The sequence below is a fragment of the Punica granatum genome, chromosome 2, assembly GCF_007655135.1.
Source record: "Punica granatum isolate Tunisia-2019 chromosome 2, ASM765513v2, whole genome shotgun sequence".
In the NCBI taxonomy this organism is placed as follows: domain Eukaryota; kingdom Viridiplantae; phylum Streptophyta; class Magnoliopsida; order Myrtales; family Lythraceae; genus Punica; species Punica granatum.
The window spans coordinates 2,813,531-2,828,609 of NC_045128.1; the positions used below are offsets into that span (position 1 = coordinate 2,813,531).

Consider the following 15,079-nt stretch of genomic DNA (forward strand, 5'->3'; position numbering starts at 1 on the left):
AAAACGTGAATTACCTAGCAAAATATGAATATTTTAATAAATTCATTATATTAATCTTTTTCGTCTTCCATAATTGTAAATAATTTAGGTTTCACGAAGCGACGTGGTAATATAATATTGCGCTACTTGTGATATGACTATTGGTAATCAGACGAACAGTCACTCGAGGAGAAGCCTCCTCATCATATGTGGCGCTTCTCGACGCGTTGATCTAGCTTTTAGTATTTATATAGATATAGATATACATGCCACGTGGATCCCGCATAATGCAGGAGCAGCAACTTATCATAAATATCCTTAAAAATATGCAACTTATAATAGGTCAATTTTCTAAAAAACAAACAAAATTTGTTATATCAACGCAAGTACACCTTGGGCATGAAACCTTACGAAAACTGTGTTTCAGAAATTGAATGATTATGGGACACCGAGCTAGTTTGATGCTAGTCTTATCAGAGTGGATCCAGGGCGATGAATCATCACATAACTTATTAAATTACTAATTGAGAGTATAGTGCTGTGGTGAGCTTCTCATAGTAATCAAGATGTCTCAAGTTCGATACCCAATGAAATTACTTCTTTATTAGATATTTAAAATTTTTATTTCAATGTATTAGGTTCATGACCTCCTCTATAACCCAAAAAAAAAAAAGATTATGAGACGCTGTGTAGCAGATTCGAGGCAATCAAGCCGAACCACATGTATCGGGAATAACCCGGCTCTCGCGCGGATTTTTTGATCAAGCACGGAAGCAACCAGTTGGAGCCTGTGATATTTCATCATGTTGCTCCTTATTTTCTAAACTTAGCTTTGTAAATTGGACAGGTTAACGCAAGTCCCCCACAAATATATATTGTGCAAGAAATATTTCCGCAAGTGCCCCACAACCAGTATCAATGTATCATGAGCTTTGACCAGCCATTGTCATGAACGATAGAGACTGCCTGGAGGACTGCTTGGGCTTCTTCATGAAGCGGAGAAGCAGCAAAAGTTGGGGCACACCAGGACAGAACAGTTGGACCATCATGAAGCTTGGCAACTTCATGCAGCAATCGTAGCTCTTTCGCGGCTCCAGGAAGCATCGATCGGTTTGAATAGTGATCCAGGATTCATCAGGGGGCTTCGGTGGAATTAACTGGAGGCAGCTCGTCCAAGCTGGGAGTGCACGCTGAATGATGGTGGTGAACTGTTGCGAGGCTCCCCATGTGTGTTCCCTGTAAGGATTTTGACAGTTTTTTGAAGGAATTTGGGGAGGTCTGCCCGTGTACATACCTGCATAGATACATTCATTCCTCAGATTCCATATCATATAACCCAATATATTAAGCACCATACAAAGTGAAACAATCATGAACTAACTGGACTAGAGAAAGTGAATTTATTATGGCTAAGATATTGTCACTAATAAAATCCACCCTCCATGGTGACTCACACGATAGAATATACAACCACGATATAGGAGTTGGGCAAAAATAAATAAATAATTGGAACTGGGTTTTACAAAATGGGCAAGGAGCACCACTTTTGCAGTGGGTGAACAGTGAGTAGCAAGCAAGCTGGTGACATTGCAGTGTGTACCTTTTTCCCCGGACTGTAAATGTAAAACAAATATCATCTTCCAATTTTGGTCCCATCCCATGGTCTCTTCTGTCATTGGGGGATTCTATGCGACTCTTGGATTGTCTCCCTCCTGTATATAGATTATCGGTGGAGTTACAGATTGATCTGTGAAGTAGGTCCTCGGGGATTTGTACGACAAGGTAGCATATGCGATTGGTAAAACTGCATCCCTCTCAACAATGATCTTGTGTAGGTGGGGCATGGTATTCCTTGACAAGGAGGGTCGGAATGTAGATTGTGTTTGATTAGAAGATTGGAATAGTTCCCGACTCCCCTTTTCCTTTTACAGAAAATAAAAGTGAAGATGACAACACTTGCAAAGGGGGTGGATAATCTTGTGCAATCCAGGCATGGAATTCTAGGATTCCGCGAGAAGCATACCTGTGATGAGATGAGACCTGCATTTCACTCTTAACAATCATATGAAGCATAATCTTTTTCTTTTTCCTTTCACTTTCCTTCTTTCTTCTTATTTAAGATCAAGAAAATTGCCATTGCCGAGAATCGAACCTAGAAGCTCTTAATCTCGGACAAGCGTATTTTCGTATTTAAGGAGCAGAGCGTGAGCAAGAGGAGGATCTGTCAACTCACAGTCATGGCACCAGGAGAACACCATGCAGTTGATGTTGAGCGGCTTGTCTCTTTAATGGAGACAACCTTGTCATCCCAGAGCTTCTCCATGTGTCCAGACAGCTGCATCTTTCCCACCCCAAACATCCTCCTGAGACACAGCAGGAAAGCATACACCCCAACCGCCTTCTCGATCGGTCCCCTTCACCATCGGAAGGCCTACCTGAAGCGGACCGAGAAGATCAAGCATAAGTACCTCCAGAACCTCGTGTCCCGGACTGGTGTTGCACTGAAGGACCTGATTGGCACGGTCGCAAAGATCGAGGCAGATGCCCGTAAGCACTATGCAGAATATATTGACTTTCGTCCCGAGGAGCTTGTGAAGATCCTGGTCCTGGACGGCTGTTTCCTCATCGAGTTTTTCCGGAAGTACCGCATGAAAGACAACTTGGGCCCGGAGGACGATGATCCCGTGTTCACAATGTCCTGTATGTTCCAGCACTTGTCTCACGACCTGATACTCCTCGAGAACCAAATCCCCTGGATCGTCCTCGATCACCTGTTCAACCTGACGAGAGACCCACAAAATCGACAGGGAACCTCCAATGCATGTAGCTCTATCAATAGGACTTCGTCTGATGACACCTCCCTCGTGGGTCTTGTCCTCGAGTTCTTCCACCACATTCTACCTGGTGGTGATTCGAAGAAGTTGCAGGTCAAGACTGGCCAACCGAAGAGTAGGCATATTCTCGAGCTGCTAAGGGACCTGTTGATCTCGGATTCAATAACTACTGGGCAGGGGAATTGTGAAAACTCATGGCCTCCCATCCCCTCGGCCACGGAGCTCGAGACCGCAGGGGTTACTCTGAGAAAGAGCAGTTCGCTTGGATTGGACATTTCCTTCAAGAACGGGGTCCTTGAGGTCTCACAGATAACTATCCAAGAGGTGACAGAAGCGCTGTTCCGGAACATCATAAGCTTCGAGCAGTGCTCCCAGAAATGTCTTCCGGTCTTCACTTCCTACGCCATACTCTTGGACAACCTCATTAATACTCCGGAAGATGTGGACCGGCTCTCCAAGAAAGGGATCGTTGACAACTGGTTGAACCCAGAGGATGCAACCAAGTTCTTCAACAAGCTGTACCATGACGCTTATGTCAAGGAATTCTACTACCCGAAACTCTGCTCTGACGTGAAGAGATACTACCGGAAGAGCTGGCCCTCCTGGAGGGCATCGCTCGTGCGGAATTACTTCAGTACTCCTTGGGTGGTCGCATCCACCTTCGCCGCGATCTTCTTGCTGGTGCTAACCTTCCTGCAGACCTTGTACAGCGTGAAAGGAGATCCACCTAAAGGTCCAAAGTAGTTAACTTCGCGTGATAAGATTGGTCACTTGTTACTTCTTTTCTTTATAGATTGTCTGTGGCATTACGGCGTGATCCCTGTACGGCATTGTAACATGATCTGTGAAGTCGGTCCTTGTCGGGATTTGTACCTCGTTGCAGAATGGGCTCGGTAAAACTGCATCTATCTTAATAATGATCTCGTGTGTATTAGACGATGGTGTAAATTCCGGGCAAGTGGAAACTGTCCCCTTCGTATACATTGAGAAGGTAAGGCAAATTTACGTGGACGGCTCTATCTTGAATATTACGAACGAGCAATTTAAATAGCAAACTTAGAAAATTATTAAAAGATAACCCATTTGAAGATCTATTATATATAGATTAAATCACATATTAATGATATTATTCTCTCGATTTTTGTCAAGACCCATGAGCATTTTTTGTAATGTCACATATTAATAAGACTTATTGTTTAGGAAGAAAGTTCACCGACAATCATTTAATACGACGTGACACTTTTTGATTGATTTCTGTAATTTGCTCCTTTTAAGGAGCGTTCATTTTTATTGAATGGTAAATAACTGAGAGTGTTACTAGAGGTAAGAAGCTCCTCAAAATGAATTTCATTTTGAGGTATGCTTAAAAAATAATAAGACTTATTATTTGATACGTTGTTTATTATTTTGAATATAACACTTAGAGTATAAAATAATATGAAACTTCTTATTTAACAAGAGTTTATATTCATACCAACAAGTTCCTTGTGGATGAAATAATAAAAAAAGAATAAAAATTTACACAGACAAATTGTCATATGACGCTTTTTGATTGGCTCTGAGTATTTCTTTGAGTTAAAAATTTAGTCTATTTAACTCAACTTTATTCTTTTCCAAACTATAATCATTACTGTTTTGTCTTTTTCTTTATTTAATATCAATTTATACTTTTTCTAATTATTTTTATAATTAATTTTTTAATAATAAATTACGTATCTACTTTGAAATCCATATATATATATATATATTCATCCATCCATATATTTGTTAAAGTTTACAATCATTACACAAAATGAAAATAAGTTGGATCATGATCCAACTCGAAAACCAAACGCAAGCTAAAAAGCTTAATGGAGAAAAATCTACGCTATGAGAGTTTTACTCCTTAATAAATTCGACTGAATTACTCGGGGTTCATTGGGTTATCAGATGGATTTACATTCCAAAAAAAAAAAAAAGCCTCGTATACATTTTAAGGCTGGCTCCCGACTCCCGAGGGAAGATTAATCCTTACGTATAATGAAATAAATATTGTGTAGACTGTAGCCATTGATGGCAAGGAATAATCTTTCCCTCCATCTCATCTCCCTTCAAATTCAATTGGCTGAATATTAATTCCTCCTCCGCTGCATTCGCCAACCGCCCCAAAAACCTATGAAATTGAGAGCGGCGGTGGCTCTGCTGGAGCGGGAGCAGCTCCGCCCCATCCTCTTCTTCTGTAGAAGCCTCGGTCTCCTCCGCTCACCCCCTGTATCTCCTCCGCCGGTGCTGAGCACGTTCTCTGCGTTTGCCAGCTCGCCTGCCACCTATTCGACGATTTGCTCCACAGAGCACGAGGCTGTAAGTATCACACCAAAGGATTCCTCAGACGTGCTCAAGCTGTGGGGCTGCAGCGACGACGACATAGCCGAGTTGTTCAAGCGACAGCCCTCTCTCCGGGACGCCCGCCTCGCTCGCCTCAATGCCAAGCTCAACACCCTCAGCAGCCTGGGCATCACGGGTTCCGACCTCGTCAAGGTCATCAACTGCCGCCCCAGGTTCCTCGGGTGCCGCCTCAACAACCACTTCGATGAGCGCATCAGCTACTTCATGTCCTTGTTTGGGTCCAAGGAGATGCTCCGCAAGGCCATCATCAGGAACCCCTCCTTCCTCACCCACGACTTCCACGGCCGCATCAAGCCCGCCATCTCCCTCTACGAGCAGCTCGGCCTCACCAGGGAAGCCTTGATCCCAATGCTCCTGTCCCGCCCCACTATGATCTCCCGGACCTCATTTGAGCCTGAGAAGGTGGAATACATCTGCAGGACGGGGGTCGCCCCTGCCTCCAAGATGTACAAGTATGTGGTCACTCTTATTGGGATCTCGAGGCTAGGGACCATCAAGGAGAAAGTGGCCAACCTGGAGAGGTTTGGGCTCTTGGAGGACGAGGTGCTGGGGCTCATCGGGCGCTCCCCGCTGCTGTTGACTCTCTCCGTCGATAAGGTACAGAGGAACATGACTTTCATACTGGGAACAATGAAAGCCCCTGCAAAGGCAGTGCTGGAGCATCCGCACCTCCTCTTCTGTAACCTGGAGACGACAATGAAGCCCCGCATGGCGCTGGCGGGCAAGATTCGGGACATGGGGCTCCAACCTCAGATCGAGGCTGGCATGTTCACTGCTATCAGGATGACGGAGAAGAGATTCTTGAAGGCATACGTGAGATGCCATCCCAAGGATGTTGCGGATGAGCTGATGGAGTCGTATGACCATGCCAAAGGGCTCAAGCGATTGGCCGAATCCTCCAAGAAGATGCTGCGCAAAGGCTTTCCTTTCTGAATTGATATTGGTGCGGTTCCATCATCACTTAACTAGAGAAGTGGCATGTATCCATCTATTTTCCTGTTCTTTTTAATCTTTTTTTTTAAGTCTTAATACACATACATGAAAATTTTTCTAGTTTCAATGAGATTTGGGGGTTGGAGAAACTGATCAAGCCCCTCAAACTCAATTCATTTTTGTCCCTTAGACATTTAAATGGACAGAATGTATTTTTGAATTTTGGTCCAGTAATTTATTGTCATGCTGCATGCGACGTTGATGATCCATCCCCCAGTTCTTCAGCCAGTGGAGATTCTTATGACAATAATCTGGGTAAAGCGGGATGCAAGAGCAAGCTTCGGTAACCGAAGAAACTTATCCCAATCAGAATGAAATGACAGATGATATGGAAGATCTATAAAATTTATTTTCTATATTGTTGAAGATCAAGATTCACCAGCAATTGGTATATCTTCCTTTGGCAGGGGAAATCATCATGGGACAAGGGAAATCTCTCCTTCATGTCACAGATTAAAGCATTTGATGTCTGCTCGATCAACCCCTGATTCTGTTAGGAGCAGCGGTATGAACAGGTCAATAACAAGTAAGTTGCTGCCACAAGCGATGTGTGGTGCAAGAAGCTTCAGAACTAGGGAAAGAAAATTGTGTTAAGTTTTGTGCCAAAGACACTTGGAGCACTCTTTTGGAAGCTGAAGTCCAGCATCTTAACCACCAAAATCCAAATATTGGAGAGTGAGTTAAGAGAAGTTGCTGCTATCGAGGTCTCTCTATATTTAGTAGTTGCAGATCATGGGAGTTTCATGGCTGAGGTTCATGCTTCAACTCGGAGGCTTTCCTGCCCGTGTGTATCTTCATGCTTGTGGAGACTGCTCTCGGACAAGAAAGAGCTAGTGCAGCTAGAAGCGTCATTTCTGGTCTGGTGTTGGTCTCAATGGCATGTGGGAATGATGTCCCAAAGGTATGAGTTTGCACAATTTTTCCCGACTGCAGTCAATCAGTGCTGATGACTTAGAAATTATGTCTAACTTTTTGCTTCTCCCATGCTGGTGGTGACTACAGAATGTCTTTAGATTTATCGGTTTTCAGTATTATTTTATCCACCCTAGGAGGCTGTTTACGGTGGCCTGCACAAAATTGTCTTTAAAAACTGCATTGCCCCGAGCTTCGTTAATCGACAAATACCATGAGTTTTTAATATCTTGTAATGTGATATATGCATGAATCACAGCTGCCTATTCCCGCATAGACACTCGGGTTTGTAGGGACCTAATGAAACTGAGTAGTTACTTAGTGGGTGTTACTTACCACATAAACATATTGAGTGTTTTCCATCATAACAGGAACATCTGGTTTTTGAAAAAGAAAACTGATTTGAGAGTACAAAATGCAGCCTGAGGTTGGCTTACTCATGTTCCTACAAATTCATTGGGAGCATAAAAGAAATTTGTATGATTACAGGTTGACGTGTTGGTTATCAAAATTCAATTGTACCCAGAGCTTCGGCCGTGGCAATATGAGCTACCTATTTCTCCAGTAGCCCTGAAGGAAAGAGTCGATACTGACAAGGGATCATCACCGTTAAATTGGGAGTCTTCTCCTAGTATGAAGGGGTGAGTGTACGCGTTATTTGGACTGGGAGGACCCACAGACACTCATATCTGCTTTGGAGAAGGTCAAAGTTTGGATCTTCTCTTGCCCTATCGATAAAAGGTATGTTGGTAAAAGTAGCAGGAAAGCAACAGATACAGATGATCAAGATCGAGGAAGCATGTCAATGGATCTGTGGAAGAAAGCCTTCAAGGATGCCTTTAAAAGGCTTTGTCCCGTGTGAGCTGCAGGGCATGAGTGTGGTTGCTTAACTATGCTGCCTAGATGAGCTCAACGAGCTGAATTCCTCCGATGGCCTCTATTCTGCTCGATGGGTCGCGGTCTTCTCCTGTGGCGGCGAAGCCAGGGCGGATACCGAAGGAGAGTGAAAACCACCAGAATGCCCTGAGGAACCACCTGCTTGGGGATGTGTGGTCGAACTGTGAGTAGCAGGGTGGAGATATCACGGTTGTACCTTTTCCTCGGGCTGTAAATGTAAAACATCATGTTCCAATTTGATCCCATGGTTTCTTCGCTGGGGATTCTATGTGACTTGGATTGTGTTCCCCCTGTATATAGATCTATGAATTCAGTCCACCGGACTTAGTATGGCGTTGTAGCATACGCACGGTGAAACTGCATCTCAATAATGATTTCGTCTTTGTTACATGACAGCGTAAATCCCGGGCAATTGCAAACTGTCCTCTCCGCATACAGCGAGTACTAGCAGGGAGAGCAAAATATTCCTTGTCGAGGAGGGTTGGAATTTACATTGCATTTGATCCGAAATTTGTAATAATAATTTCCCCCTCCCCTTTTTCCTAAATAGAAGCACTGAAGATGACAATGTTTGCAGAGAAGGATGATCATGTGCAATCTAGGAATGGAGCTCTAGGATTCCTCGAGGAACACATTTCATTTTTAACAATCATCACTAGAAAAAAAAAATAAGTATGATTAGAATATGTTAGATTCGAAGGTCTTGAAACTTTCATCTCTTATTTATTATATTTGTAATATAATCTCCACAAAAGCTTATCTATAATCCTTCTCATTAAGTACGTAAAAGATATTATGCTTGATGAGTACAAAATAATGTTGAAAATGACAAAATATACTTTCTTCCTGAAAAATATATCATTAGTGAAAATAGTAGTTGGATAAATCTAATTCGCTGGAGGCCTATATATCATTTTCATTTTATAAAACTATTCTAATCTTCTAATTGAGCAATTTTATAACCTCACTGTTTATTTTCTCTTTCAAGGTTATCACGATAATATAATTTTACAACAAAAAGAACTTAATTAATATAGCCTTATTATGAATGGTTTTGCTTCTAGCTAGTAGTTTTGATTACCAAGAATATATCTATAAAAAATATATACTTAGAAGGTAATCTTAGAGGTATGAGATAATATTAAAATTTTAGAAGTCAAATTGAGAAAAAGAAGTTTCAAGGAATTGTAAAATAATATAAAGATTTGGAGACAGTTAAGAAAAAAAAATCAAGAAAAAAAATTGGGGAAAAAAAGAAGAAGCATAATCCTTTAGTTAAAGTATATAAATAAATAACATGAAGCATAATCCTTTTCCTTTTCCTTTTCCTTTTCCTTTTCCTTTTTGTTTTTAAAGACTTTGGAAGTCTGGCTAACAAACCCGAATTGAAGTGATAGTGCAACTGCGTGCATTTTCGTATTTAAGGAGAAGGGCGAGAGCAAGAGGAAGAAATCTATATATACTGAGCAGCCATGGCACCAGGAGAACACCATGCAGTTGATGTTGAACAGCTTGTATCCTCAATGGAGACAATCTTGTCATCCGCAACCTTCTCCATAGGCCCAGATAGCTGCATCTTTTCCACCCCAGACATCCTCCTGAGACACAACAAGAAAGCCTACATCCCGACCGCATTCTCGATCGGCCCCCTTCACCACCGGCAAGACTATCTGAAGCGGACTGAGAATATCAAGCTCAAGTACCTCCAGAACCTCGTGTCCCGGACTGGTGTTGCGCTGAAGGACCTGATTGGCACGGTCGCAAGGATTGAAGCTGATTGGCACGGTCGCAAGGATTGAAGCAGATGCCCGTAAGCACTATGCAGAAGATATAGACTTTACTCCCCAGGAGCTGGTGAAGATCCTGGTCCTGGACGGCTGTTTCCTCATCGAGCTTTTCCGGAATTACAGCATGAGAGACAGCTTGGCCCCGGAGGAGGATGATCCCGTGTTCACCAAGTCCTATATGTTCCAGCACTTGTATCACGACCTGATACTGCCCGAGAACCAAATCCCCTGGATAGCCCTAGATCACCTGTTCAACCTGACGAAAGACCCACAGAATCGACAGGGAACCTCCAATGTATGTAGCTTTATCAGTTGGACTTCGCCCGATGACACCTCCCTCGTGGCTCTTGTCCTCGAGTTCCTCCACCACATTCTACCTGCTGATCCGAAGAAGTTGCAGGTCATGACCAGCCAACCGAAGAGTAGGCATATTCTTGAGCTGCTAAGGGACCTGTTGATCTCGAATTCAAAAACTACTGGGCCATGGAAAGATGAAAACTCATGGCCTCCCATCCCCTCGGCCACGGAGCTCGAGACTGCAGGGGTTACTCTGAGAAAGAGCAGTGCGCCCGGATTGGACATTTCCTTCAAGAACGGGGTCCTTGAGGTCTCAGAGATAACTATCCAAGAGGTGACAGAAGCGCTGTTCCGGAACATCATAAGCTTCGAGCAGTGCTCCCAGAACTGTCGTCCGGTCTTCACTTCCTACGCCATACTCTTGGACAACCTCATTAATACTCCGGAAGACATGGACCGGCTCTCCAAGAAAGAGATCGTCGACAACTGGTTGAACCCCGAGGATGCAACCGAGTTCTTCAACAGGCTGTGCCATGACGTTTACATCAAGGAATTCTGCTACCCGAAACCCTGCTCTGACGTGAAGAGATACTATGAGAAGAGGTTATTGGCCATCTGGATGGAGTTGCTCCGGAAGAATTACCTCGGTAATCCCTGGCTAGTTGCATCCACCTGCGGTGCGATCATCTTGCTATTCCGCAACTTCTTCTCCTCGCGATGTAATCAGAAGGGGAAACCACATGAGAAATTATGAAATAAATTGGATTTTGTTTTTTATTTTTAAAAAAGAGAGAGAAGAAATCAACAAAGGATGGGACTCGGAGAGCTTTCTGCTTCTAAAAATTTGCGTATACTACTCCGCTCACGCTCATTCATTCCCTTTAGCTTATTAGCAGTATAGCCCCTCTGAGCCAGCCACGTTCTATGCCTTTGCGACTCGCTTGCCATGCCACCTATTCGACCACTTTCTCCACAGAAAGTCAGTATCACACCAAAAAATTCCTCAGACGTGCTTGCTCAAGCCAGTGGGGGCTGCAGTTGTTGAGGTGGCAGCCTTCTCTGCGAGATGCCCGCCTTGCTCACTGGCCTCAATGCTAAGTTCAACACCCCTCAGCACAGTAGCATGGGCATTCTTTACGGGTCCTGACCTCGTCAAGGTCATCAACTGCCTCCCCAGGCCAGGTTCATCTGATGCTGCCTCAACAACCACTTCCACCAGCTGCAGCGTTGGCTACTTCATGTTCTTGTTCGGGTCCAACAAGATGCTCCCCAAGGCCATCATCAGGATTCAGGAACCCCTCCTTCCTCACCCACAACCACGGGTGCATCAATGGATCTGTGGAAGAAAGCCTTTAAGGATGCCTTTGGAAGACATATCTTTAACATGGAGTTGCTAATATTTCGTAGTGTCAGATTGATATCTGATCGAGGTGGCTTACCAATCTATTCATGATGGTTGATGATTTACCTAAATGTGAAGAACCAGCTATAATGATGAGAGACAAGACAAGATAGTTCCTTCAAGTCATTTTATCTCCTAAATGCATTCAGTGACCTTATGATGCCGCCAAAAGATGCTTCTGAGTAAATTCATCCGGAAAGAGATCTACTTCTCAACTCGAATGGCACCCTATGCAACATTATCAGCACAGTCAGATCTTTTGAATCCATTACTTGCTGAGATGTGTTTTCTTACTTTGCTAATCCATGGAGTTTGCCTATTGACTCTGCATCTCTTTTGGAGGTATGTCCTACTTTTGGTGCTTCCCTGATTAAGAGGGTATTGAACAACTTTGTCCCAGATGAGTTCTGCCCCGACCAAATCCCGAAAGTTGTCTTCATACTGTTGGGACCACGAGGCTAGTGCTCCTTGAACTTAATTTGACAGAAAGTTCTTCGTGGAGGACAGTGAGCAGACCCTGCATTTTAATTGGAATCCTAGTGGTTGAGTCATCTCTGTTGTGGGTCATAAAGTACTATCAAACTGCACAGCAAACTTATCCAGGTACTCTTTGATATTGATATGCAGCTCCATCGAATGCGGTTAGACCAGTGTTGTTGGCTTGCTTGGACGTCCTAGAAGGAATTCAGTATAATGCTCAACTCTAAACTTGTGATTTAGAATAAATAGAAAAATGTAAAGTAGGACGATATGTACCAAATAAGAAAAAAATTAAAGAATTTTGTCTGTGACAGTCAAGTTGCTGATTTCATATTATCGATATTATTTGCAGGATCCAATTGAAACTGAGACCGACTCCGTGATAATGTATCCATATATACTGCAGCGCCCAAATTATATGTACCGCCTCAGGCAGCTTTCTTGTGGGAATTATGCGGGAATATAGTGGTCCCGCTCATTTCAGAAGAAGCCGGTCAGCTGTACTTAGAAAATCATACACGAGCAAGGATGTGCTCAGATAGCTGAATTCCCCTGTGGCTTCTATTCTACTCGATGAGGCACGGTCTTCTCCTGTGGCAGCGAAGCTCTGGTAGCTACCGGGGGAGAGCGGAGATCAACAGAGTAGAATGCCCTGAGGTACGACTGCTTTGGGACATCTGGATGAACAGTGAGTAGCAAGCAAGTTGGTGACATTGCAGTGTGAACCTTTTTCCCCGGATTGTAAATGTAAAACAAATATAATCTTCCAATTTTGGTCCTATCCCATGGTCTCTTCTGTCACTGGGGGATTCTATGCGACTCTTGGATTGTCTCCCTCCTGTATATAGATTATCTGTGGAGTTACAGATTGATCTGTGAAGTAGGTCCTTGGGGATTTGTACGACAAGGTAGCATATGCGCTTGGTAAAACTGCATCCATCTCAATAATGATCTTGTGTAGGTGGGTCATGGTATTGCTTGACGAGGAGGGTCGGAATGTAGATTGTGTTTGATTAGAAGATTGGAATAGTTCCCGACTCCCTCTTTTCCTTTTACAGAAAATAAAAGTAAAGATGATAACACTTGCAAAGGGGATGGATAATCATGTGCACTCCAGGAATGGAATTCTAGGATTCCTCGAGAACATATATGTGATGAGATGAGACCCCCATTTCATTTTTAACAATCATATGAAGCATAATCTTTTTCTTTTTCCTTTCACTTTTCCTTCTTTGTTCTTATTTAAAATCACGGAAAGTCCCACTGCCGAGAATTGAACCTAGAAGCTCTTAATCTCGGGCAAGTGTATTTTCGTATTTAAGGAGCAGAGCGTGAGCAAGAGGAGGATCTATCAACTCACCGTCATGGCACCAGGAGAACACCATGCAGTTGATGTTGAGCAGCTTGTCTCTTCAATGGAGACAACCTTGTCATCCCAGAGCTTCTCCATGTGTCCAGACAGCTGCATCTTTCCCACCCCAAACATCCTCCTGAGGCACAGCAGGAAAGCCTACACCCCAACCGCCTTCTCTATCGGTCCCCTTCACCATCGGAAGGCCTACCTGAAGCGGACCGAGAAGGTCAAGCAAAAGTACCTCCAGAACCTCGTGTCCCGGACTGGTGTTGCGCTGAAGGACCTGATTGGCACAGTCGCAAAGATCGAGGCAGATGCCCGTAAGCACTATGCAGAATATATAGACTTTCGTCCCGAGGAGCTGGTGAAGATCCTGGTCCTGGACGGCTGTTTCCTCATCGAGTTTATCCGGAAGCACAGCATGAAAGACAGCTTGGCCCCGGAGAACGATGATCCCGTGTTCACGATGTCCTGTATGTTCCAGCACTTGTATCACGATCTGATACTGCTCGAGAACCAAATCCCCTGGATCGTCCTTGATCACCTGTTCAACCTGACGAGAGACCCACAGAATCGACAGGGAACCTCCAATGCATCTAGCTCTATCAATTGGAATTCGCCCGATGACACCTCCCTCTTAGCTCTTGTCCTCGAGTTCTTCCACCACATTCTACCTGGTGATCCAAAGAAGTTGCAGGTCAAGACCGGCCAACCGAAGAGTAGGCATATTCTTGAGCTGCTAAGGGACCTGTTGATCTCGAATTCAAACACTAATGGGCCGTTGAAAGATGAAAACACATGGCCTCCCATCCCCTCGGCCACGGAGCTCGAGACCGCAGGGGTTACTCTGAGAAGGAGCAGTTCGCCGGGATTGGACATTTCCTTCAAGAACGGGGTCCTTGAGGTCTCACAGATAACTATCCAAGAGGTGACAGAAGCGCTGTTCCGAAACATCATAAGCTTCGAGCAGTGCTCCCAGAACTGTCTTCCGGTCTTCACTTCCTACGCCATACTCTTGGACAACCTCATTAATTCTCCGGAAGACGTGGACCGGCTCTCCAAGAAGGAGATCGTTGACAACTGGTTGAACCCCGAGGATGCAACCAAGTTCTTCAACGAGCTGTACCATGACGCTTACGTCAAGGATTTCTACTACCCAAAACTCTGCTATGACGTGAAGAGATACTACCAGATGAGCTGGCCCTCCTGGAGGACATCGCTCGTGCAGAATTACTTCAGTACTCCTTGGGTAGTCGCATCCACCTTCGCTGCGATCTTCTTGCTGGTGCTAACCTTCCTGCAGACCTTGTACAGCGTGAAAGGAGATCCACATAAAGGTCCAAAGTAGTTAACTTCGCGTGATAAGATTGGTCACTCGTTACTTCTTTTCTTTATGTTCATGCTCGTTGCCATCTTTTTGTTTGGATTTTCATGTGATGGGATGTGATGTAACCGGTATCAGAGTATGTACTCTAATACACTCTAATAATCGGAAACCATGAGAAATTATGAAATAACTGGGATTTTGTACTTCAATGAAATATCAACAAGGAGAGGTTTCTACGTCGATAAGTTTGCATTACGATCACGTTGGATTTTCCCATTGCTCACCGAACAAAATACAGTCTTCAATCTTCCCACGATTAAGAACAGACAAAATATTGATCGGAATCGGAATGCCTTGAGATAGAGAGTCAGAACCAGAATCTCTGTACTTTTTAATCGTTCCAGGAACTGCAGCAGATGATAACTGTCAGAA

The 15,079-nt window shown here is 43.9% G+C and overlaps 5 protein-coding genes across 5 annotated transcripts; all 5 read left to right on the forward strand.

Annotated features, from left to right (window-relative positions):
• The first annotated feature begins 1,967 nt into the window (after nt 1-1,967).
• LOC116194632 (UPF0481 protein At3g47200-like) lies at nt 1,968-3,761 on the forward strand. The gene has a single exon (XM_031523483.1). The coding sequence runs from the start codon at nt 2,217-2,219 to the stop codon at nt 3,555-3,557; it is 1,341 nt and encodes a 446-aa protein (XP_031379343.1). The 5' UTR covers nt 1,968-2,216; the 3' UTR covers nt 3,558-3,761.
• Nucleotides 3,762-4,723: 962 nt separating this feature from the next.
• LOC116197971 lies at nt 4,724-8,388 on the forward strand. The gene is made up of 3 exons (XM_031528260.1): nt 4,724-6,141; nt 6,599-7,092; nt 7,593-8,388. The coding sequence occupies exon 1, from the start codon at nt 4,968-4,970 to the stop codon at nt 6,129-6,131; it is 1,164 nt and encodes a 387-aa protein (XP_031384120.1). The 5' UTR covers nt 4,724-4,967; the 3' UTR covers nt 6,132-6,141; nt 6,599-7,092; nt 7,593-8,388.
• A 1,047-nt stretch (nt 8,389-9,435) lies between these two features.
• On the forward strand, nt 9,436-9,832 carry LOC116197904. Its single transcript, XM_031528176.1, has one exon. It carries the CDS (start codon nt 9,473-9,475, stop codon nt 9,797-9,799), a length of 327 nt encoding a protein of 108 aa, XP_031384036.1. The 5' UTR covers nt 9,436-9,472; the 3' UTR covers nt 9,800-9,832.
• A 40-nt stretch (nt 9,833-9,872) lies between these two features.
• On the forward strand, nt 9,873-10,867 carry LOC116197903. Its single transcript, XM_031528174.1, has one exon. The coding sequence runs from the start codon at nt 9,912-9,914 to the stop codon at nt 10,836-10,838; it is 927 nt and encodes a 308-aa protein (XP_031384034.1). The 5' UTR covers nt 9,873-9,911; the 3' UTR covers nt 10,839-10,867.
• A 1,092-nt stretch (nt 10,868-11,959) lies between these two features.
• Nucleotides 11,960-14,870, forward strand: LOC116196924 (UPF0481 protein At3g47200-like). The gene is made up of 4 exons (XM_031526880.1): nt 11,960-12,089; nt 12,319-12,658; nt 12,928-12,964; nt 13,250-14,870. Exons 2-4 carry the CDS (start codon nt 12,540-12,542, stop codon nt 14,666-14,668), a joined length of 1,575 nt encoding a protein of 524 aa, XP_031382740.1. The 5' UTR covers nt 11,960-12,089; nt 12,319-12,539; the 3' UTR covers nt 14,669-14,870.
• The last annotated feature ends 209 nt before the right edge of the window (nt 14,871-15,079 follow it).